The sequence below is a fragment of the Nelumbo lutea genome, chromosome 2, assembly GCF_056320005.1.
Source record: "Nelumbo lutea isolate HS-2025 chromosome 2, American lotus-T2T, whole genome shotgun sequence".
In the NCBI taxonomy this organism is placed as follows: domain Eukaryota; kingdom Viridiplantae; phylum Streptophyta; class Magnoliopsida; order Proteales; family Nelumbonaceae; genus Nelumbo; species Nelumbo lutea.
Genome location: NC_142685.1, coordinates 57,357,800 through 57,382,863, shown reverse-complemented (window position 1 = coordinate 57,382,863; position 25,064 = coordinate 57,357,800). Strand labels below are relative to the sequence as shown.

General features: G+C 40.7%; 1 protein-coding gene across 9 annotated transcripts in view; it reads left to right on the top strand.

Annotated features, from left to right (window-relative positions):
- LOC148870909 (bifunctional cytosolic FAD synthase/FAD diphosphatase-like) overlaps positions 1–25,064 on the top strand; it is a 54,205-nt gene that overhangs the window by 5,120 nt on the left and 24,021 nt on the right. For 7 of the 9 annotated variants that reach the window (XR_016107562.1, XR_016107561.1, XR_016107560.1 and 4 more), the window contains exons 7-11: positions 1,775–1,834; positions 2,029–2,289; positions 3,372–3,468; positions 6,630–6,680; positions 6,814–6,894. Coding sequence is in view for 6 of the 9 variants with exons in the window: in XM_088971401.1 (XP_088827527.1) it covers positions 1,775–1,834; positions 2,029–2,289; positions 3,372–3,468; positions 6,630–6,680; positions 6,814–6,894 (550 nt within the window). In the remaining 3 variants the exon portion in view is untranslated. Of the gene's footprint in view, positions 1–1,774; positions 1,835–2,028; positions 2,290–3,366; positions 3,469–6,629; positions 6,681–6,813; positions 6,895–25,064 lie in introns of all 9 variants that reach the window. The other 2 variants (XM_088971400.1, XM_088971396.1) reach the window with 1 other exon arrangement.

The window sequence follows — 25,064 nt, the reverse complement described above, 5'->3', positions numbered from 1 at the left end:
GTGGGGTCTAGCAGTAGAGAGCAAGGGGGTTTATGCATTGGAAATATTAAGAAAGAGACACTAGCAAAGTGGATTTGGAGATGGCCTTTAAAGCAGGATAGACTTGGCATAAGGTGATTGTGAGTATTCATGAGGGCAACAAATGGCTTGGATGCTGGTTTTCATCTTTAGGCAACATGTTCTTCTCCTTGGAAGGCCATGCATGGTACTCTCTTCTCTATCCTTCCTCTTTTTAGGTATGATGTTTGTTTTGGTAGTAAAGTATTATTCTAGGAAGATGTGTGGTTAGGGGTTTCAGCTCTCATGGATGGATTCCTGTCCTTATACTCCACATCTTTGAACAAGTGAAAAGTAATTTCTTCTATCCATTGTCATGGGGATTCTTGGGACTTGGGACTGAGGAGAGGGCTAAGAAAGGTTGAAATGGGGGTAGTTGATGAGCATCTCCCCCTTTTGAACTTGGCCTTTCTAGACCCATCTTGTGAGGATAGCAAGATTTGGTCAGCCTCCCCTTAAGGTTTATTTTCATGCTCCTCCTTTTTCAATGTACTCCTTCAATCCTCTAATTTGGCAGTGCATTTTCTAGCTGAAGAAGTTTGGTGCAGCCCGATGCCTCTTAAAGTTGGTTTTTTTTTTTTTTTTGTCGGGAAGTGGTTTACAATAGGATTAACATGTGTGATGTACTTCAACAAAGAAGGCCAAATTGGTGCCTTTCTCCTCATGTATGTGTTCTATGCTATGGTTGCGATGAGACAGATGAACACCTACTAATTTCCTGCTCTTTTGTCTCTAGTATTTGGGAGTGGTTTTCATCTCTCTTTGGTTGCAGGTGGATTTATCCTCCTAGTGTGGCATGCTTCTTTGATGCAATCTTCTTTAGACAGCTGAAAGAACTCTATGGAAAGTAGCAAGGGCAGCAGTTTTATGAGTGGTTTGGGAAGAAAGAAACAACTGGATCTTTCAAGGGAAAGAAAAGTCAAAGGAGGAATTGATTGACAGCATAACCATCAAGGTAGCACATTTGAGTTACAATAATGGATTTGTTTAAGGAATGCCTTAGCAATTTCTTCAAGGTCTAAATCTTTAGTTCAGGAGAGTTGGGCACCTTTTACACAACAAAGAATTAAGCTGAATTTTGATGGGAGCTCACTTGGTAATCCGGGGCCACTGGGAGTAGGAGGAGCTCTAAGAGATGGAGATGGAATACTCTTAGCCCTATATTCGGGGCCAATTGGTGGGAGAGTCACTAAGGGCTGATGTCTTGGCCCTCCTTCATGGGCTGGGGTTGGGAAAATAACTGGGTCTCCATTAGAATGAAGCAGAAGGGGACTCAGCATTGGTAATAGGATGGATGCAGGAAGGAAATTTTGGGGTGTGGACACATAGACAAGCCATGAGAGAAATATGGTGGCTGATCAGGGAAATTGATGTAAATTTAATTGGGTTATAAGGTCAGCCAATGGCTTTGTTGATGGTTTAGAACAAGGGTCAACCAGGGTCGATTTATTTTAGGCAACATTGTAATAGGAGACTGCTATGTGGGGTTCAGCACTCCTTTTTGGGGTGTTTGTTCAGTATTTCTTATTAATTTATCAACGAAAGTTACCATTTCCAATCAAAAAGAAAAAAAAAAAATTAAAAGGAAAAAATAAACAAGAAAAATTTTATGGCATGCTTATGGGTGTAGCTTATGAAGAGTAAAAATACTATTCTGCTATATTTGGATTTTGTTTTAAATGCAAATGAAGTTCTAATGCCACTATTTATGTGACAGGGATGTATGGGCCTTTCTTCTAACATGCAAAGTCCAATACTGCAGTCTTTACGATAGAGGGTAAATTTTCCCTTTTTGATTGTCTTAAGTATATCTTTGGGCTTGTTAACTTTAATAAGACAGGTTATGAAAATAACTTTGTGTTAATTTTGGTCATTGATGCATGTTAAACGTCTTCATTTTGAACTATAGGATTGTTGATCTCATCTTGAACACTTTTCTTCTTTGAGATTTAGTATTCTTGTATTTTACAGTTATACTTCCATTGGGAGCATATATGACACACGTCCAAATGCATTATTGTCAACCATTGCCTCTTCCTCCGGAAGAAAAGAGAACTTTAAACCTGCATACCTGCTTTCAGATGGAAGATTAGAAAGAGCAGGTCGGGCAAAAAAACTTTCACCTATGGTCAGTAGAAGTGATCCTGGTGTGAGCAATGGTCTGAAGAGTACAGACTTGCATGTAAGCAGCATGCTTACTGCTTCAGTTATTGCTGTAGGTGATGAGATTCTGTAAGTCCCTTGTTTTTATTATATAAGTTTTGTTTGGATTTTTTATTGTTGGTTATCCTGTACTTTTTGTTTAATCTTTTCCAAAACCATCCACCTTCTCTCTGTCTCCAATAAACCCCCTCCCCCAAGAAAAAATAATCTCTTTCATTTGACAACAGCCCACCTCTTCCCCCTAATTATATAATCATAGTTTGTGTAGCATAAATTACCAGCTGATGGAATAAAATATCAAGATTATTGTGTCTTTGGTAGATTCTATAGGTTTTAAGGCACACGAAGTCACAAACATAACCACACTCTTGCCGATGCTCTTCAAAAGTTGGAGCTTTTGAAATTTGTATGCATGTAAAATGAAAACAAAAAATTGAAGGTTCAACAAGTGTACCTAAGAGGGAAATGTTGAGATGGCCTAGTAACAAGTTCTCAAGGACAAAAAATAGAAAGTGTCCAGTGCTACCATCAAAAAATAAAGGTAAAAGGAAAGTATGGTTGAACAATTATGGCACCACTAAGGAGTATTTTGGTGCAAGTTGCAGGCTCTAAACTGGTTAGGGAAAGATCAAAAGGCATATTGTTTGAGGTGCTGAGGAATGATTTAAAGATATGGTTGAACAACACCCATTGCCCAAGAATTTGATTAGCCAATTCTAAAGTCTTAGTTGATGATGATTTATTCAAAGGAGCTGCCTGTTTGGTTGTTCCCATGTCTGCTAATAAAGGTTGTTAGGTTCGAGTTCAACTTGGTTGCGTTTATGTTAACTTTATGAGCAGTGCTATGCTCCTGTGCATGCAGGTTGATCAAGCCAACCTTTAAATTCATTGTCTTGAACACTGTGGATTTGTTTCATCATGTTGAGTGTAGTGGTTATATCCAAAGCTGATGGTTACTGGACTGCACATGATGCACCAAATCCACTTAAATCAGCATACCATATTCAAAGACAGGTTTGACCAATCTGTATGACTAAATCATCCTAATTCTGTACTCACAAATGTCATTTTTTTGTTTACTTTATCAACTTTCCCGTTAATTATGAATTTAATTTTCTGATATATTCTCTTCTACTTGTTTCATAGCTCAGGTTTGGAACCACTGAGGACCAACTGGGTCCATCATTGTGTAGGAAGCTTCATTCTATAGGTTGGACTGTATCACGTGCTACTGTGGTTAGGAATGATGTGAGTTTCTTTTAGCATTACATGTAGAAATGAAAGTAGGGTTGATCTGATGCTGCCGATAATCTTGCATAACATATTCTAGTAACATAGAGTTACAAGTGGGGATATTTTTGTACTTCCACCCTTCTTTACTATTAAGTACATAAGGTTAATATATTCTTTCTAATCTCTTGGTCTCCACACTCTTCTCTGTTTCTCTCTCTATATTCAAAATCAAATTTAATTTCTACTTGGTATCAAAGCTAAGGAAAAGTTTTAATTTAGATCCTACTGATGGTGTCAACCTAAGAGACTTGCCATTGTAGTAGGCTGTATAGATGATGTCAGCATGTGTACAGCCAGCCATTTTCCTTTGAAGAAGATCACTAATTCAAGATACAAAAAAGACTAAAAGATTCCAGGAACTCCAACATTCCACTCCAAAGGGTTCTTTGCTGAGGCTTTCAAATTCTGGAAGTACTAAAACCCATCCAATTAACTTTGAACTGACTAATGATCCAATATCTTTGATTCTATTCAATTATCCTTTGAAAATTCTTCTGATCTTTCCTTCCAAAATCTCCCAGTACACTGCACAGAGGATGCAACTTCAAATAAAATTTTGCTATAGAAATCTCAACTCCCAAGGATGGGGGAGGGAGGTGAGATTTGGGACGAAGGGGAGGGAAAGGAAGATGGAAGTTTAAGTAGTTTAGGGGAGGGGGAGGAAGGATTAGCCTGGCTATCTTGAGTGTGAAGGTCCCTGGAGTTGGTAGAAGTTGGGGGTGGCTGTGGAAATTTCATCGCTGTTGGTTTTTTGCTGCCAATGCTCTCAGTGATGAGAGAAGGTTTTAGTATTTGTCATTGGGAGGTTCTGTAGTTCAATTTGTAATCTGGAAATTTTTCTGCTCCAATTCTGTTGTAGTCTCAGCGGTTTAGGTGCTACCGTATCACCTATCCAGATTGTACTTCCTTTTAATGAAAATTTCTTTTTTACTTTCAAAAAAAAAAAAAGACCAGCTACCAAAGATCACAGCATAAACTTTCCGAAGCCCCACATGGCCCCAGACATCCCTTCAATCCCTCCCCCTTCCATCAGCTGCGGGTTGAACCCTGCATCATGAAACACCTCCATCTCCTCCACATCTGCTCCCTACCCATGAATCCCAAATAGAGATCAATCCTCCTGACAGACCTACTTCCAACACCACCCAATCCCAATTTCTTGAGACCCGGCTTTCACTTATGATCCTCCAATCAGCCTCCTCCGATTTTAATTTTTGTATCCTTAAAAAATTCAATTTTGAAATTCCTGACAATATTCTTGATCACTTCTCTTCTTTTTGAATTCCTGAATCCTCTTACTTTCTAAACCAATTCTCATTATCTTCCCCCTTTTCTTTCTTTTCTTCTCTTCTTTTTTATTTTTATTTTGTCTTTTATTTTTTTCTCTTTGCTCTCCAGTACTCAGTCTTCTCCCCGTGCTGTTCAGGTTTCTTTCCTTCTTCCTTTTCAATCTCTTCTTCAACCTCCCTGAAAGCTTTCCTTGCAAAACCAAACACTTTACTAACCTTTACCTCTGTCTCAATCACTTTCTCCAGATCATCTGTTTGCTGCACTGTATGTGTTCCATCAATCTCAATATCCACCTGTACTGGACAGGATGGAATGGTGGAACAGGATTCATAGAGTTGACCTCATATAGATGGAACAAGGCTTAGTCATCTATAATAAGTTGAAGAGGTGATCAATGATTTAAGGGCCTGAAATTTAAAAATAGATATGGTACTGAACAGGATGGAATGATGGAACAGGATTCATGTAGCCAACCCATATAGTTGGGACTAGGCTTATATGATAATGATGATCGGCACATACAGGCTTTTGGATTTGGATTTTTAGAGTCCAGTCTGTATGAATCTTATGAACCTACTAGATTCTTATTTATGTGATTACTGAAGAGTTGTCAAAGAGATTCTCTCTCTATATATGCTGTTAGCTTCTGCTTTTAAATGCCCAACCATATCAGTTTGGTTGTTCCATCATGGCTCTACTATGCTTCTCAATGCGGTGTGGCCTACGTATTTCCTGGTACTATAGGATGTTCTTCATGGAAGAAATTCAATGCAAGTTCTTGTAAACTCTACAAATTTCCCTTGCATTCTATGATAGTAGAAAAAAACTTCAAATGCAGTTTTCTCAGGCATTACAATGTTAAATGGTCATTGAAGTTTTTCCAATTGCTAAATTTTATTGAATTATAATGCATAATTTCATATTAGGAAGTTGAGGACAGGCAGGAGAAACTTGATTTTTTTTGTCATGTACGTCAAATGCAAAGATTGCATTGAAAAATATAATGCCAAGATTTATCAGTTTATTTATTTATTTTTTTTATTTTTTTATGGAACCATTTAAGATAGACAACTTCTATATGCGAAGTCTCTAATTGAACCAGTTTATTTGTATCTCTTTCAGTGTAACTCCTTTTTTACTTACCAAAGGAGGAATGAAAGAAATGACTTTTTTTTACATGGCTTAATTTTTAACCATCTTGTGGTTAGAAGCAGGAATATCCACATCTCCTTGATCCTTATTTTCAGGAGTTTTTGTATATTGGTTATTTCATTTTGTTGGTTCAGAATTTTGGCTTGGGAGGGTTGAGTAATGGTCTGTGTTATCTTATCTTCATACTTCATATTGACATATGAGCAGTGGTTATTTTTGTCTTTTTATACTCATAAAAGTTGAAAAAAGAAACAAATGGGGAAAATGCTTTGGCCTTTCTACAAACCTTTATGCTTGGATTAAAATTGTATTGTTGATCAACTCTAATCTTGTCTGGCACATTAGGGAAGGTCGGTATATTCTTGTTAATTTCTAAAAATCAATTTGTTCTCCTAACTAGTCAGTTCGCATAAGATACAGTAGTTTTCTTTATGTACATATACATACTTAAGTTTCTTTTAAAATTTCCAATTAGCTGGACTAAGTTGGTCAGCTTATTTTGTCAGAAATGGATTATGTCCTGGAATGGTGGATGTAGTGTTAGTTCGAAACTTAAGGATCTGCATTTGCTTTTCATTTTCAAAGTTTGTTTCATGTCATAGTAAATAAATTATATCGTGTTGTAAGCAAGTGCAACATACATCTAAGGTAGTTCTTTTTCTCCTCAAATGTAGATTGATTCTGTGGCTGAAGAAGTTGAAAAGAGGAATTTGATCAATGATATGGTAGGTTTAATAAAATTCTTCTTAAGTGCTCTGTTTTTGTGTGCCCCCAAAAAAATAATAAAAAAAGTGATGTGAGGGAATCTTTCCGAACTTTGTCTCGTTCTATGGGCCACAACTTTGTTTGTTGTTGCAGATATTTATATATGGAGGTGTAGGCCCTTTGCACTCAGATGTTTCAGTTGCAGGAGTTGCAAAAGCATTTGGAGTTCGTTTGGTGAGTTTCAGTACTTCGCAAAAAAAGAAAAAAAAAAGAAAATTCATATGCTAAATCGTTTCATATTATTCTATCATATCTAAGGGTTCTATGTTTTGGATTTTCTGATTGTATTTATGTTTGGATCATTTTCAGTTTTTTATCCTTAACTATTTAGAATAAATGTTATATATACTTTTATTTTGTTATATGTATGCTTTTACTTGCTGTAATGGCCTTGGGCTGTCAAGTATGAGAACACGGGTTTGAGTATCAGAGCAGCCACTTTTTGTGAAAAATGTCAAAGGTTAGGACTGTATAAAATAGAAATAAGGCATAAAATAAGAATATAGGAGTTTTTTTAGGTCAATGGGACCGCATCAAATGGTTAGGCACTCTTAAGGGTAAATTGGAAATAGGTACCCTGTACTTTGGTGGTGGTCTCATTTTAGGGCCTGAACTTTCAAATATGCCACTTTAGTACCTAAACTTCCAGAAATATACATTTATAGCCAACTTCATTAAACTAATGTTACAATGAGGGGAAAAATTATGAAAATGCCCATGAATCTGATTCTCTTTTTTCACTTTTCATGTTCTTCTACCTTTGGACTTTGACACAAACCAACAGCAGCAAAGTAAGCTCACCCCAGTCTGTTCATTGGGGTTAGTCTCACTTTCAAGTGCTTACTTTACCACTGTTGGTTTGTATCTGTTAACAGATGCTATTTTATATATGTATAGTACCGCAGGGGTACTATTGTACTTTTCCTTTCTTTTATGTTTAGTTGTTGTCGCCCTAGTATAAATATAACATACTGCACCGCCTGCAGTATCTTTTTGGGCTCTCAGTCCTCTCATCTCTCCTCTCCTCTCTCCCTTTCTCTCTTCTTCCTGTACAACATGGTATCAGAGCGGGACGTCCAGGTCTGAAGGGTGAAGTCGAGCAGTCTGTCTTTTCCTCTTCCAGCATGTAGAAGACTTTGTTTCAAGGGTGACAGACTTTCAGAAGTTATCATCTGCTGTCCATCTGCTGTTCGGCTGCCCTGATGTTCGACTGAAGCTTTCAGAAGTTATCATCTGCTGTTCCTCTGCTGTTCGGCTGCCCTGATGTTCGACTGAAGTAACCTTCTTTTACTTTGTTCTCATCTGCTGTTCGGCTGTCCTGATGTTCGACTGAAGTATCTTTTGTTTACTCTCTTTTCCTTTCTGGTCGTGTGCCTGTGCTGGACCTGTACTAGGTCTGCCGATTGGATGTGAGTGAGCTGCACCTCTTTCTTTTTCCTTTTTTGTGGGGTCGTTTGATCCCTGTGGAACTGTAGGTCATAAGGACCTTGTTTATGTGCCGCAACAGAAGATTTTTGGATCCCTGTGAAACTGTAGGTCGTAAGGACCTTGTTTTATGTGCTGCAACAGCAGCTTTTTGGTGGACTGAAGGTCTGGAAGTGGCTGGTACCTTCTGTAACAACTTTTTGAGGGTGTTCATCTTTTGGGTGTTGTTTTTGAATCTGAAATCATGAGTGGTGAAGATTCTGCTACATCCGGAGTTTCCTCAACGCTGAATGGAATGAGTGGGGGGTGTGGACCTATCCTTTCCCATGGCTGTTGTCCCTTTTGATGGTTTAAATTATTTAGAGTGGTCAAGAGGGATCAAGCTGTACATCACTTGCAGATATCTTTACAAAAGGACTACACCATTCAAGACATCATGATCTATGTGACAAGTTGGGCATGATTGATATCTATGCTCCAACTTGAGGGGGAGTGTTAACAGATGTTATTTTATATATGTATAGTACCGCGGGGGTATTATTGTACTTTTCCTTTCTTTATGTTTAGTTGTTGTCGCCCTAGTATAAATATAACATAATGCACCGCCTGCAGTATCTTTTTGGGCTCTCAGTCATCTCGTCTCTCCCTTTCTCTCTTCCTGTACAACAGTATCCAAATCCCAAAGGTAGAAGAAAAATAGCAAAAAAAAAGTCAGATCATGGCATTTTCATAATTTTACCCCTTACCGTAACGTTAGTTTAACGGAGTTGGATTTAAATGTATATTTCTGGAAGTTCAGGTAGTAAAGTGGCACATTTGAAAGTTCAGACAATAAGGATACCCCAAAATATAGAGTACCTATCTGAAATTTACCCTAAAAAGCAAAGACTTGTCATTTTCTTTGCTTATTAGTGCTGTTATAGGGATGAGCGGAACCAGGGTATACTGGTCATTTTCTTTGTATTGTTGGGTGGTATGTAATGGAAAGGGTTTCTATGCCTAATTATAATTTGTTCTTCTCTCTTTTCCTCTTCTACCTCTCACTTTAATTTTTTGAGAAAAAGAGTAACTTTATTAAAGAGAAAGAAAGAGTACATGAGATGATGTATAAATAAGGCTAGCCTCACACGGTACAAAGGCATAATACTATCACATAAAGGTTTTCCCTGTGTCCACCAGACTTTGATAAACTATCTGCTACAGAGTTTAGAGTCCTGGGAATCCAGATTAAAGTTGCATTCAAAGAGTACAACAGATCTCTAGCCTCATCCAGGTAGTGAGCCAGTCTCCAAGGTCCACCTTCCTTCGCCCCGAGCCACTTTATCGTGTTTCTAGAGTCACCTTTGACCACCAGGTTGGTAAAGCCTAGAGTTCTTGTGATACGGAGGCCATTTAGCACTGCTAGGACCTCAGCCATTGTAGAGTCTGCAGTCCCTGTTGTTACACTAAAGAACCACAAAGGACTATCACCCCTCCTCTTAAACACACCACGAAATCTAGCTAAACCCGGGTTCCCTAGAGCACTTCCATCAAAGTACAAGGTCACCTCTTCTCTTGATTGGGAAAGGCTGGTAGTTCTTAAGGCACTAGGTGAAGAGAACAGCAGTTCCACTAAATTCTGCTGAAGCATGTTTAGAGAGAAATCTTTGTACATCTCTGAATTCAGCACCCACAATTTGCACAAGTGAGAGATATGAGAGCTTAGGTATTCCATGGCTCTAGCTTTATTGTTAAAAATGTGATTGTTTCGTTCTTTGCAAACACCCCACATAACTGCTTGGGCCACTGTGTTCCAATAGAGTTCTCCCCTTTGACCTAGCCCTCTCCCTTGCCATTGCCACAAATTTTTTGATGCTTTTAGGAAACACCTAGTTGTAGCCGAAAAAATTTAAGACTTGGCTCCAGATTTTCCTAGTTTCTGAACAATGAAGAAGGTGCTCAGCTGACTCTCCAATCTCCATTGTTCAGGCAAAGAAAGCAGACATGGGATGGGGGGATGCACAATGGCTAAGTTGGTATCAGAGACACAAGTCTTGGTCTTGTTCAATGCTCTCCTGGATAAAAAAACTCATACATTCTTAGGACCAGAAAGCTGCATGGTGTTTTGAAGTAGCTGATCATTTCTTTTTAGATTGCCTGATTTTAGATGGTTTTTGAAGAATTAACTGAAGCTTAGTCGTTGCTCAAGAAGGGTTCTCGAAAAATTTTCCTGAAAATTAAGAAAAAACAGAAATATTTTCTATCAGCCCCCAAGGCTACATATATATGGGCATAAATTAAAAGACTCCTAGTCATACTCAAAACTCTGGATAAGAAATTAAAATTATTGGACTTAGTAGAAATCATTGATTGCAGATTTAGTTGAATTTCGTGTGAAGGGAAAGAGGAGGAAGATGAAGATTTCAGTAGTAGAGAAGAAAAGAGGAGGAGAAAAGAATAGGAGGTCAACCAGGATTCTTAGATAAACCCTAGCCGCCAACCCCTCATTATATTTATACTTAACTTAAAGGATGAGATATTACAAGGATGCCCTTAGTAGGGCGGCTACTAATGTAGCTGAACAGTCACAACTTAAAAACATAAACTAATGGGCCTAAAGCTCAACAACTTCCTAACTAAATAACTTAAAATAAGAATAAAAACAACTAGGCCCAACTCAACACTCCCCCTCAAGTTGGGAGTAAATGCCACACATTCCCAACTTGTGTAGATCATGCTCCAGCTTGTTCTTTGCAGCACCTTTTGTGAGAACATCAGCGAGCTGCAGATCAAAAGCAATGTATGGAAGACAAACTTCTCCAGAAGTCACTCTTTCTCTAATAAAATGTCTATCCACTTCAATGTGTTTAGTTCGGTCATGCTGGACTGGGTTATGGGCAATGTTAATTGCTACCTAGTTATCACAGTACAACATCATAGGTTCTTCTGCCTGTACACCAATTTCTTCTAATAGGGAACGGATCCAGAGAAGTTCTGAAACTCCATGTGCCATGGCCCTGTATTCAGCTTCAGCACTTGATCTTGCCACCACTGTTTGTTTCTTACTATTCCACGAGACAAGGTTACCCAAGGGTGCACACTCCTGAAGTTGATCTCCTGTCATCAAGGCATCTTGCCCAATCTGCATCTGTATAAGCCTCTAGTTTCAACTGTCCATGATCAAACAATATGCCTCTGCCCAGGTGTCCCTTCAGATAAGCAAGAATCCAATCAACTGCCTTCCAATGCTGGACTCATGGAGCATGCATGTATTGACTTACCACACTTATTGCATAGGAAATGTCTGGTCTTGTCATACACAAGTATAGCATCCAACCCACAAGTCTCTGATATCTCCCAATGTCCTTTACTGGCTCACCTTCTGATGCATTGATTCTATGGTTCTGATCAATAGGGGTACTGATTGCCTTCAATCCAAGCTTCCCTATCTCTTGAAGAAGATCCAAGACATATTTCCTTTGAGAGATAAAAATTCTGGACTCATGGAAGATCCAATCAACTGCCTTCCAATGTTGGACTCATGGAGCATGCATGTATTGACTTACCACACTTATTGCATAGGAAATGTCTGGTCTTGTCATACACAAGTATAGCATCCGACCCACAAGTCTCTGATATCTCCCAATGTCCTTTACTGGCTCACCTTCTGATGCATTGATTCTATGGTTCTGATCAATAGGGGTACTGATTGCCTTCGTTCCAAGCTTCCCTATCTCTTGAAGAAGATCCAAGACATATTTCCTTTGAGAGATAAAAATTCCATGTTTTGATCTTGCAACTTTAATGCCTAAGAAGTATCTTAGTTCTCCAAGATCCTTAATTTCAAATTCTTTATGTAGATTCCTTTTCAGACAATCAATCTCACTTAGGTCATTCCCCATGACAACAATATTATCCACATAAACAATTAGGATTGACACCAAAGATCCCCTTCGCTTCACAAACAAGGTATGATCGGATTGAGTCTGAGTGTAGCCAAAAGCATTTAAGGCCTTTCTAAATCTGTTAAACCATGCTCTGTGAGATTGTTTCAAGCCATAAAGTGACTTCTTAAGCCTGCATACCTTTCCCTTTTCAGCATCACTGTAGAAGCCAGCGGGAAGATCCATATACACTTCCTCTTGCAGATCCCCATTTAGGAAAGCATTTTTCACACCAAGTTGAAACAAGGGCTAAGAGTATGAGGCAGCAAGAGAAAGAAGTATCCGAACAGAGGTCATCTTTGCAACTGGTGCAAAGGTCTCTAAGTAATTAATGCCATAGGTTTGTGTGTACCCTTTTGCAACAAGTCTTGCCTTGTACCTTTCTATACTTCCATCTGCCTTATATTTTACCGTGTAAACCCATCTGCATCCAATTGTTTCCTTGCCTTTTGGTTGATCCACAATATCCCATTGCCTGATTCTTAATCAAAGCTGCCATCTCTTCCTGCATAGCTGTCTTCCACTCAGGTTTGGAGAGAGCCTCACTAACACCCTTGGGTATGGACATAGAGTCAAGAGATGAAAGAAAAGCATGGTAGGAAGGAGAAAGTCCACTATGGGATAAATATTGTGAAATACAATGAACAGTACACTTTCTCTTCCCTTTTTTGAGAGAAATAGGAAGGTCAAGGTTATTTGTAACAGGGTTAATAGAATCATTGGAAATTGAAACAGTAGCGGGACCAAGATGAATAGCTGAATCCATGTCAGCTGAATCTGGAGTCTGCAAGGAACCGACAGGAAGTGATGTGAGTTCTGTTGTAGTGGAATCAACATCCTTGTGAAGTCTCTGTCGTAAGTAATGCTGAGAAGCAGGACGCAAAGGAGGTGGTAAGGTAGGTGACATAGGAAGTGGTAAGGTAGGTGACACATGAGGGTCAAGCACAGGAGTAGACATAGGGACTAGAATTGGGAGAGGAATAGACTGCTGAATCACTTCCTCAAAACACTCCCCTTGAAAAGGATTCTTTGAGAAGAAGTATGTGGATTCAAAAAAGGTGACATCCATGGTAACATACCGGCTTCTAGAGACTGGATCATAGCAGCAGTACCCTTTCTGATTTTTTGTATATCCAAGGAACATTTCTTTGTCTTGGGATCAAGCTTCGAGCGGTGAGGGCCAAGGATATGTGCAAAGCAGACACACCCAAACACCCTGAGAGGAATATGAAACATCTCTCCCTCAGGAAAAAAGGAGACTAAATGGGGTGCTGAATCCAAGTATACGAGAGGGCACCCTATTAATCAGATATACTGCTGTGAGAGCTGCATCACCCTAAAACCGAATTGGAACTGTAGATGTGATCATCATGCTTCTTGCAATCTCAACAATGTGTCTGTTCTTCCTTTCTGCAACACCATTCTGCTGTGGATTGTAGGGACAACTGCTCTGATGGACAACACCATATTCTAATAGATACGAGGCAAGGTGTTTTTCAAAATATTCCCTGGCATTTTTTGATCTGAACACCTTTATTTTTGTTCCAAACTGTGTTAGCACCACCTGATGAAATTGCCTCACCAAGGATGAAATTCATCGTAGGATCTCATCAGATAAATCCAAGGGTATTGTGAGAAATCATCCACAAATAAGAGAAAATATCGATAGCCTCCCATAGAAGGAACATGGTAGGTCCCCACACATCAGAATGAATAACATCAAAAGAAGAACACCTTTTATTACTAGGTTTAAATGAATGTCTACAATGCTTTCCAAGTTGGCGACCTTCACACTCCTGACTTGACAAACTAATAGAATAAAAAAGTTTTGGAAACAAAAGACTCAAAGAAGAAAAAGGTAAATGGCCCAAGCGATTATGCCAAAGCATAATTTGACCCACAGACCCTGACTCACTATCCTGCTGACATGATGACTCTGATGAGGAGGAAGCACATCCAGGAGGTAGATCCCATTCACTTCACAACCACTTCCAATCGTCCTCTTTGAATCCAGATCCTGCAAAATACAATGACCAAGAGAAAAAAAATACTGAGTAGTTTAAGTTCTTAATCAAACTACTAACAGGTAACAAATTAGTGCTTAATCTGGGAACATGAAGGACAGAGGGTAGAGAAATAGAATCACTAATCTTGATAGATCCCTTCCCAACAATGGGAACATGGGATTCATCAGCTATGGAGACCCTATCTTTGCCAGAACAGAGCTGGTAAGAAGAAAAAATAGTAGAGCTATGGGTCATATCCTCTGAGGTTCCAGAATCTATAATCCAAGGAGGTCCCTCTTGAACTGAAGTAGAAACATAATTTGCAGTGGCGTGTGAACTACTTGTGTGAGCAAAGTAAGTAGAGTGGACTCCACCAATACCGCCTGTACCTTGTTGTCCGCTTGCTACTGAACTGGAACTGGCTATATCTCGTTGGTTCAGAAGTTGCCCATACCTCTCAAGTTCGGCCCTTACTGCCGCAGCTGCAACAAACTCCAAAGCAGCTGTAGTAGGAGGGGTTGGAATGTCACCAGTAACTGCCATGTGAGCATTTCCCTTCTTATTTTTCAGTCTAGTCGGCACAAGATGCAGGTGAAGTTTCCAACAAGTATCTCTTGTGTGTTTAGGCTTCATACAGTAGTCACAGATCAAATCTCTTTTATCTTCCTTCTTGATTTCACTGCCACCCCGATCTCCACTTTGTTTAGGTTTCACAGTACTCACCATGGCAGATTGATCAGAAACAAGATTTTTCATCATCACATCTCTCCTGCTCTCCTCCCCTAACACAAAGGCATATGCCTGGGAGAGGGTAACACTGTCCCTGGAAAGAAGATGTTGTCTTGCAATATCATACTCATGATTAAGGCCAACAAGAAATTCAAACACCCTATTCTTCTCTAGATGTTTCTGATAGGTAGATGCATCCTTAGTGGTTTCCCAAGCAAATGTCTCTAAATGGTCAATCTCCTGCCACAGGGTTTTAAGGGCTAAAAAATAGGCTGCAACAGGTCTATCTCCCTGCCTTGTAGAAATAATCTGATTTCTCAACTGATAAGCACTAGCAACATTCTCCCTCTGTGAATAGGTTTCTGCAACCCCATGCCATATTTCCTTAGTTGTATTTGCCCATAAAAAAATTATACTTATATGGGACAACATGGAATTACACAATCGAGTCATCACCATATAATTCTCTTGTACCCACCGGGAGTTACTAGTTTCGGGTTTCACTTCTTCACCAGTGATATACCCTAATTTCCCATGAGCACCAATGGCCATCTTTGCAGATTGTGACCATTCTAAGTAATTTGCACCATCCAACCTAACTATAGTAATGGTCTCAGTCCCGAAAAGGTTTCTAGCTGTTAGATAGTTTTGTATGCCCTTAGCTTCAATCAAGATGATGTACTTTATGAGTTTATTGTAAATGAATAAAAGTGCATATTTGATTCATGTTGCCTTGGTATGTTTCTGTGTAATACCCTTAAACTGTGTTAGAATGTTAGAGTGATGTTCGGATGATAAGAGTTCTTATTAGCCCATTCTTATGTTTAACTTATCTTGTAACTGGGCTTGTGTTAATGGGCCTGGGCCTAATCCTGTTTAATGACTTAAGTCATCTGGGTGTCCCATCACTAATCAGGGGCATCCCAGTAATTTCTTGTACCTTGTACCATATTCATCTATAAATAAAGGACTGGTCGACTGGATAGAACAGTTCGACATTCTCTTCAGTTCTGTGGTTCTCTTCTCCTCCTTGCTACTTCGAGTATAGCTCTTCAGATTACATGGTATCAGAGCATTAGCTCCTTCCTGGTTTCAGCAGGCGCACTCTTTTCTCTTGCTGTCCTTTCATCTTCTCTCTTCCTTTTCTGGGTTGCTGCAGTGAAGACCTAGGAGTGTAAGAGAGTAAAGCAAGTTTGAACCTAGGGTTTCTCTTGGTTGTAGGACTCAAGGGAAGTAAGACCCAGAAGTAGATGTCCTACTAGATTACACCAGCAAGTAGTAGCTATTGGGCTACTAAGAGAGGTCTGTATAGGACAGACCTGGTTGAGGGCTGATTCAGCAGTCCTAGCACTAGCCGAGAGGGGGAGAACTTCCTCTACAGTTGCAGCTTTGTGCTCCAGCAAGACTTGTGCAGAACAAGTGGTAAAGACTTAGCTCCTTCAACTTCAGTTGCAGTCTTGGTGCATCAGAACAAGTGGTAAAGACTTAGCTCCTTCAGCTTCAGTTGCAGTTTCGGTGCATCAGCTTCTACAGTTGCAGTCTTAGTGCATCAGCAAGACTCTTACAGAACTGCGACAACTTCAGTTACAGATTTTCTTCAGGTCGGTTATCAGCCCTACTCTTGGACTGAACTGGTTCAGTTACAGACCTTTACCTTTTACCAGAACTGCGGCAACTTTTGCACCACACAGTTGCAGCCTTAAACTTTTACCAACACTGTGAACTGGTTCAGTTACAGACCTCTACTTGCTACTGTACCCGTATTGTGAACACAGTGACCAATTTGGCCAGTCCTTAACAGAATCACCTATAGTACTGTGAACAACTCTTGGACTGAAGTCAGGATGTCCTCACTATCCGGTGAAGTTTCCTCTAGAGATAACAGACCTGTTACAAGGTCCTCAAACCTGGAAAACCCTAATCTGCACAGCTTGCAGATTACAAGTGTGCTGCTAGATGAGTATAACTTCAAAGAGTGGTCTGTCTCAGCAATGCTGTTCATTACCTCTCGTGACCTCACAGGCTATTTGGATGGAGACAAGAAACAACCAGAAATTGGCAGTCCTGAATACACCGTGTGGCGCAAGGAAAATGCCACAGTCATGTCTTGGTTGCTGGCCTCTATGACTCCTAGGGTGGCCAGAACTGTTCATCACTTCCCCACAGCTGCTAAAATTTGGGAGAAAGTATCTAAGACATATGGCCAGAAAAAGAACAATGCTAGAATTTACAGGCTGAACCAAGACATTGCAGCCCTAAGGCAAGGAGACATGTCCGTGAACCAAGACATTGCAGCCCTAAGGCAAGGAGACATGTCCGTGGCAACCTACTTTGCAACACTGGAAGGCCTCTGGGAAGAGCTTGACCACCATTTGATCTTGGATTGGGAAAATGCTAATGATAAGGGGAGGCATGATAAGCAGATTGAGGAGGGCAGAGCCTTCAAGTTTCTGGTGGGTCTTGACCCTGTATATGAAGGTATAAGGTCACAGATTCTAGGGAGAGATGAATTACCTGAGCTTCACCATGTCTACTACCTGGTGAGGAATGAAGAAGTAAGGAGAAAGGAGATGCAAGTTGACTTCCAGACACAGTCAACAGAACTACCTGGAGAACATTCAACCTTAGTCTCCACTAAGGGGAATAGGTTTTCAGACAAGAAGTCCCTCAAGTGTACACATTGTGGTGGTGAGAAACACACAAAGGAGAAATGTTGGGTTCTGTACCCTCATCTGAAGCCAGCTGCTCTGAGAAAGGACAAAAGGCAACATAAGGGTCACACAGCAAGTGGGAATCTTGCCACCAACAACAGTAGTGACAACTCACAGAGTATTCAGACAGTGTCATCTTCCACTGCAAGGCAGGCTGCCGACTCCTCTGGACCAAGTACTTTGGGCTTCACAGCTAGTGAGGTAGAGGTTCTCAACTGGGCATTAGCCCGTCTGAAGAACAATTCTTTAGCTTCCACCTCTCTTGCCAAATCAGGTACAACCTCTGCATTTAGTGCATCTAGTTCCATTAATTCTACCTCTTGGGTGATCGATTCAGGAGCCACTGACCATATGACACATATGTCCTCCTTATTCTCCACATATCATCTGTTGTCTGGCCAGGATAAGATGAGAGTAGCTGATGGGTCCCTCTCCACCATCTCTGGAAAGGGGGTGGTTGACCTAAGCAAGGATCTCTCTCTTAAATCAGTCCTACATGTTCCTAGTTTTACCTCAAATCTGTTGTCTGTTTCAAAGCTTACAAAAAACTTGAACTGTAGTATAACTTTCTTTCCTTCTCATTGTGTCTTCCAGGACAGATTGACGAGGAGAACGATTGGGAGTGGTCATGAGTATAGGGGCCTCTACTATTTTGATGAAGATGTCAGCTCAGCCTTGCAAGCTTCTACTACTAGTCCGGAAAGTGTGGAGTCAATAGCTAGGCTGCACTTGTGGCATGCTAGGCTAGGTCATTTGTCTTTTTCTTCCTTAGCATTGTTTCCCGAATTATGTAAGGGCATTCTGAGTCAGAGTTTAATTTGTGATGTGTGTCAAATGTCAAAACAATGTAGATCAATGTATCCAATTTCTCTAGTAATGAAATTCAAGCCCCTTTTGATTTGGTTCATTCTGATGTTTGGGGTCCTTCACCCATTGTTTCCATTGATGGCTTCCGTTACTCTATCTGTTTTATTGACCATTATTCTCGGTGCACTTGGATTTATCTGTTGAAAGGACGTGAAGAAGTTCCCCGGATAACTATGATGTTTTGCAAGATGGTTGAAACACAATTTGATAAAAAGATCAAGCAATTCCGTTCAGACAATGCAGCTGAATACTTTGAAAGATCCCTGAACTCATTCATGGAAGATGCAGGCATGTTACATCAATCATCATGTGCTTACACCCCTCAGCAAAATGGGGTCGCTGAGCGCAAGAACAGGCATCTATTGGAGACAGCTCGAGCCCTTCTTTTCCAGCACAATGTGCCCAAGCAATATTGGTCTCAAGCCGTTCTTACTGCATCTTACCTGATAAATCGGATGCCATCTAAGGTACTGGGTATGAAGACCCCTTTCTCTGTTTTGTGTCCCACTCTTCCAGAATTTCCTCTTCCCCCGCGGGTTTTTGGTTGTACATGCTTCATACATGTGAAAGATCCAAAGAAGACCAAGCTGGATCCTAAGGCTACAAAGGGAATATTTTTGGGGTACTCTCCTACGCAGAAGGGGTATAAGTGTTATGATCCTATCTCCAAGAAAAAATATGTCACTAGGGATGTAGTCTTTTTTGAGTCTCAACCCTATTTCCAGTCTTCTCAGAATCCTCTTCAAGGGGAGAGTAGTGGGTTGGAAGAGGATTCTCATTCTCCCTTCTTTTTTGTTCCCATTTCATCACCTTCCACTACTACTAGCTGTAACATTCCGGGTCAACCTAGTGAGACTTCCACTATGCCAGTTGCTTCTCCAGATTCGGCTGATGCTCCTGAAGGTTCCAGTAAACAAGAAAAAGAGATACTTACATACAGTAGAAGGAAGAAGGCCCCTCAACCTCATGACTGCAACCAGTTGAACTTAGATCAATCTGTCTCTGTAATCCAAGGTAATTCTGATTCACTCAATTCAGATTTGGATCTTCCTATTGCTCTCCGCAAGCCTGTTCGTTCTTGTACCACTCGGCATCCCATAGCCGATTATGTTTCTTACTCACACTTATCCCCTGCCTATCATTCCTTTGTGTCTGCCCTTTCCTCTGTATGTGTCCCTTCCAGGTATTCAGAGGCGGCATCTGATCCGAGGTGGAAAGAAGCCATGAATGAGGAGATGAAAGCCCTAATGAAAGCAAGGACATGGGAATTGGTGGACCTGCCAGAAGGGAAAGGCACTGTTGGGTGCAAGTGGGTATTCACAGTAAAGCACAGGGAAGATGGGTCAATTGAGAGGTACAAGGCCAGACTTGTGGCAAAGGGATTTACACAAAAGGAAGGAATTGACTACAAGGAAACTTTTGCCCCAGTAGCAAAGCTCAACACAATCAGGGTTCTACTGTCACTAGCAGCAAAATTCTCTTGGGAACTTCATCAGCTGGATGTGAAGAATGCCTTCCTAAATGGTGATCTTCATGAAGAGGTATTCATGGAACCCCCACCTGGATATGATGTTGGAAAGAAGGTATGTAAACTAAGGAAAGCATTATATGGTTTGAAGCAATCTCCCCGGGCATGGTTTGAGAGACTTTGTTTGGCCATGAAGAAAGTAGGGTACACTCAGAGCAGTGCAGATCATACATTGTTTACAAGGAGACAGGATGACAAACTTACAACACTCATTGTGTATGTGGATGATATGGTGATTACTGGAAATGATGTGAAAGAGATGAAGAGGCTGAAGGAGTTCTTAGCCTCAGAATTTGAGATCAAAGACCTGGGAAATCTGAGATACTTTCTTGGAATTGAAGTTGCTAGATCAAGAGAAGGAATCTACATATGTCAAAGAAAGTATGTGCTAGATCTCCTAGAAGAAACAGGCATGATGGGGTGCAGGCCAGCAGACACTCCAATAGAACCAAGCCATGGATTACAAGAATCAATGGGTGAGGAATACTGTGATAAGGAAAGGTACCAAAAGTTGGTAGGAAAACTGATATACTTATCCCTTACTCGGCCAGATATTGCCTATGCAGTGCATGTTGTCAGTCAATTCATGCACTCACCAAAGGCCCCTCATATGAGAGCAGTGGAAAGAATCCTCAGATACTTGAAAACTTGCCCAGGGAAAAGAATTCTATTCAGAAAAAACAGCAGACTTGAAATTGAAGGCTACACTGATGCTGATTGGGCTGGGTCCGTTGGAGACAGAAAATCAACCTCAGGTTACTGTACATTCTTGGGAGGAAACCTAGTCACATGGCGTAGTAAGAAGCAGAATGTTGTGGCTAGATCAAGTGCAGAAGCAGAATACCGGGCTATGGCACACGGGGTTGCTGAACTCTTATGGCTCAGGACTCTCCTTAATGAGCTTGGTATCAAGACTGAGGGTCCTCTCAAGCTATATTGTGATAATAAAGTTGCTATCAACATTGCCAACAATCCTGTGTAGCATGACAGGACAAAACATATTGAAATTGATCGACACTTTGTCAGAGAGAGAATTATTTCAAGAGAACTTTGTGTGCCTTATACTCCATCAGAGATGCAGATTGCAGATGTATTAACTAAAGGGCTGGCATCAACGAAGTTCAGGGACATACTTGGCAAGCTAAACATGATTGATATTGATGCTTAGCTTGAGGGGGAGTGTTAGAATGTTAGAGTGATGTTCGACTGATAAGAGTTCTTATTAGCCCATTCTTATGTTTAACTTATCTTGTAATTGGGCTTATGTTAATGGGCCTGGGCCTAATCCTGTTTAATGACTTAAGTCATCTGGGTGTCCCATCACTAATCAGGGGCATCCCAGTAATTTCTTGTACCTTGTACTATATTCATCTATAAATAAAGGACTGGTCGACTGGATAGAACAGTTCGAAATTCTCTTCAGTTCTGTGGTTCTCTTCTCCTCCTTGCTACTTCGAGTATAGCTCTTCAGATTACAAACTGGACACTTAATGAGACTCGTGTTAGTTTAGAATGTTCACAGCCAGTGGGTTGGTCTGAGGAGACCTATCCTGACAAGACTGACATTGTGGTGCCACCAAGTTGGTTGGGGTGGCCTGTCTCAGCTGCCAGGGTGAGACCCTAGGCACATACAGTGTAGGATTAATTGAATCTATGAACTGGACCAGATTTCCAGTATTGCCCTGGACCTTGGAGATTGATGGGCAGAAAGTTACACCTGACCCCTAGACTCGATTATGATACTACACTAGGTGTCGGATTGAGTTGTCTTTGATATACCAATCAGTGAGATCCTTAGCGGGGGTCAAAACCTGGGTATGTTGGGACAGTCTGAGAATTCATCTGAGTGGGTGATCATAGTGACAGGATCAGCCCCTTTGTCGGACAAAGGTAATGATCGGGGATGCACTCTCACTGATGGAAACCAAGACTGCCGGTAGCCGATTTCAATCGTTGAGATTTGTTTTGCAAAATATATTTTGTATGAGATAAAAAAGTATATATATTATGGTTTCGAAATGATTTGCAAAAGGTTTTAATTCCCGGGATCCATATTTGAGAGAGCAACACTATTCCTTGCAGTCGAGGGAGAGGTCCTCTCTTGTCGGGCAGTGTGTGATCATTATGGGCTGAGAGGTTAAGTGTAAAACCATTGAGGATAATACCTGATGGGCTAATCTTGCATCTGCCCACAGTCCCTGGGTGTTACAAGGTGGCTTGGCCTAGGGACCACTTAGGGTAAGTGTTGGGCCCATAGAGCCCATAAGATGGGTTTCGGGGGTGCACTGTCCATAACAGTGTATTCGGCCAGGCCTTGTAACAAAGGCTGGGCTGAACCCATGTGGCTGTTGTGTAGATCAATGTTTGGGTCCCATGCCATACAAGGAAGCCCAACTGAGCAGCAGTTTGGAAGGTTAAGTGAGTACATAACCTTAAATGGGCCTTAAGCCCATTTTGAACTGGGCTGATTTGATCAGTCAGTTAAAAGGGGCGAATTCTGAGATGGATCAGCTAATAGGATTGGGCCTAGACCCTATCCACTTAGAGAGTCCAAGATCTAAATAAGATTTAGATCTGGAAGCTTCCTAATTAGATTAGGAGATGGCTGATCTGATATACAGATAAGATAAGGGTTTTCCCTTATCACTTAAAGGGACTTCTAATCCAAATATGATTTGGATCAGCAACTCCTAATGGGATTAGGAGCTGATCCCTTTAAGATTATAAAAGGAGGGGGCGGCAGCCTTTAGACATGCAACCCAAAAACTCTTGTCTTCAGAGCTGAAATCACAAGAAGAGAGAATTCTGCACCCTACGAATGCTCTCTTGCCGCCTTCTTCCTACAGCCGCCACCTCTAGTAGTTTGATCTCCTACTCTCTACAGGAGTAATCAAGATTTGATCTTGATACCAATCTTTTGGGGAAAAGATTGATTGGAGCTGTATTCACAAGCCATCCTGTTGATTCTTGCGAAGGGTCAAGTTCTTTTGGAAGAACATTGCTGATTTTGCTCCATCCTGCACTGCGCCATTTTCAGTGGGAGCAGATTTTGGATCCTTCCTTGGGTGTGAACATCTCTATTGGGAGATACTGTTTCTCTGTATCAGGTACATCCTCCCTCTTACTCCTTTTGGTTCAGATCTGGTTTGGTTAATGGTTCAAGATTGATCATTGAAAAATATGTTTTTCTAAAATAAGGAATTCGATTCCTTGCAAAGATGGGAGAAATTTTTGAAATTCGCCTAGTCCATTTTGCAAGATTTGGGCGTCCATGTGATGGATATCCTATCCCTTCACCAGCATCTCCTTCCACTGGTCTCATTTCACTCCCGAGCTTATTTTCAACTCCGTGACCCTCCATGCTTCTCAAAAAGTGTAAAGAAAATAACTGAAATATGCAAGAAGATCAAACGAAACACTTCTAGAATCAACAACACCTTTCTGGTGTCCTAGACTGTCTTCACACAAAAGGTTCCTTTTCTGCAGGATGGGAGAAGAGGGCGAAGAGGCAGCTGCTCTTTCTAGAAGCCTCCAAATCAGGCAGGACTTGAACCACCCCTTACAGAAAACTCCAAGGAACCCTAAAAAATTAGGGCACCAGTTCCTAGGTCAAAATTGAAGAGTCCAACAGAAACAAGACTCTTCCCCTTTCTCCAGTTTTTTCTGATTTTGGTGAGAAGCCCTAGACCAGCTACGGGGCAAACAAATCCACCAAAAAATCCAAAAACTGGGCTTATCTAGGGCTGCATGAGAAAACAACTCAAGGAACATTCGGCCTGCTCTGATACCAAGTAGAAATCACTGATTGCAGATTTAGTTGAATTTTTTGTGAAGGGAAAGAGGAGGAAGATGATGATTTCAGCAGTAGAGAAGAAAAGAGGAGGAGAAAAGAATAGGAAGTCAATCAGGATTCTTAGATAAACCCTAGCCGCCAACCCCTCATTATATTTATACTTAACTTAAAGGATGAGATATTACAAGGATGCGCTTAGTAGGGTGGCTACTAATGTAGCTGAACAGTCACAATTTAAAAACAGAAACTAATGGGCCTAAAGCCCAACAAGTTCCTAACTAAATAACTTAAAAATAAGAATAAAAACAACTAGGCCCAACTCAACAGACGTGTCAACATGGATAATGTTCTATAAGTTATATGTCTTATTTTTTAAAACACTGTAGCACTGAGGTGGCACCTAGACACCTCTTTCCTGCATACCATTACACTTGGTTTAAGCAAGGTGCCATTTCTCCCATTTTCTTTCTTAGAAGATCTTCCTTACAATTAGTGGCCACTTTGTACTAAAATGACTAAGGTTAGGTCAACATCTGTGAATGGGGAGATTGTTTGGGGTCCATATTTTGAAGGAACCTCAATGGTTGGGAAATTGGCCCACTGACTGAGCTGTTAAGCCTTGTTCAAAGCATGTTGTCTAATCCTGTTTGATGATGAAAGATTCTGGTTCTGGGACTCTTCAGGCAAGTTTTCATCTCAGTCCTACAACAACCTGGTGTCTTGTGAGGACATTGATTTCACTTGGGCTTTGATCTGGAATTCTCATGCTCCCTCAAAGGTTGCCTTCCTGATTTGAACTGCGGCTCTTGGTAAATTCCTTACTTCAGATCGGTTGCTTAGAATGGGGATGCATCTTCCTAATATCTTGTGCCCCTTGTGCAATGAGGCTCCTGAATCCTCCGATCACCTTTTTATCCACTGCAGTTTTTCTCTCCAATAGTGGGGAATGGATTGGTCTTGCTTTTATATTTAGTCCTGCCTACCTGAATCAGTCCTGCTTCTGCAAGGGTGGACCCTCAAGGTTTGAATGCTAGGAGCAAGTTGCTTTGAAGGATTTTCCAACTGCCATCCTGTGGGCTCTTTGAAAGGAAAGAAACAGCCGAATCTTTGATAACAATTATTCTGATTTAGCTTCAGTTAGAAACATAGTTATAGGCTTTTTGTGTTCTTGGTTAAGAGTACGAAGGGCTTTCAATGGTGTCCAGCTTTTATCTTTTTTTGCAAGGTGGACCTTTTTTTTTATGAGTTTTTGTATATTCCCAATGTACAGGCTCTCATTGTACATGGGCTGATGTATTTGACTCACTCTTGATACAATTCAATACTTCACCTTTTTCCGAAAAAAAAAATCTAGTCCACTTC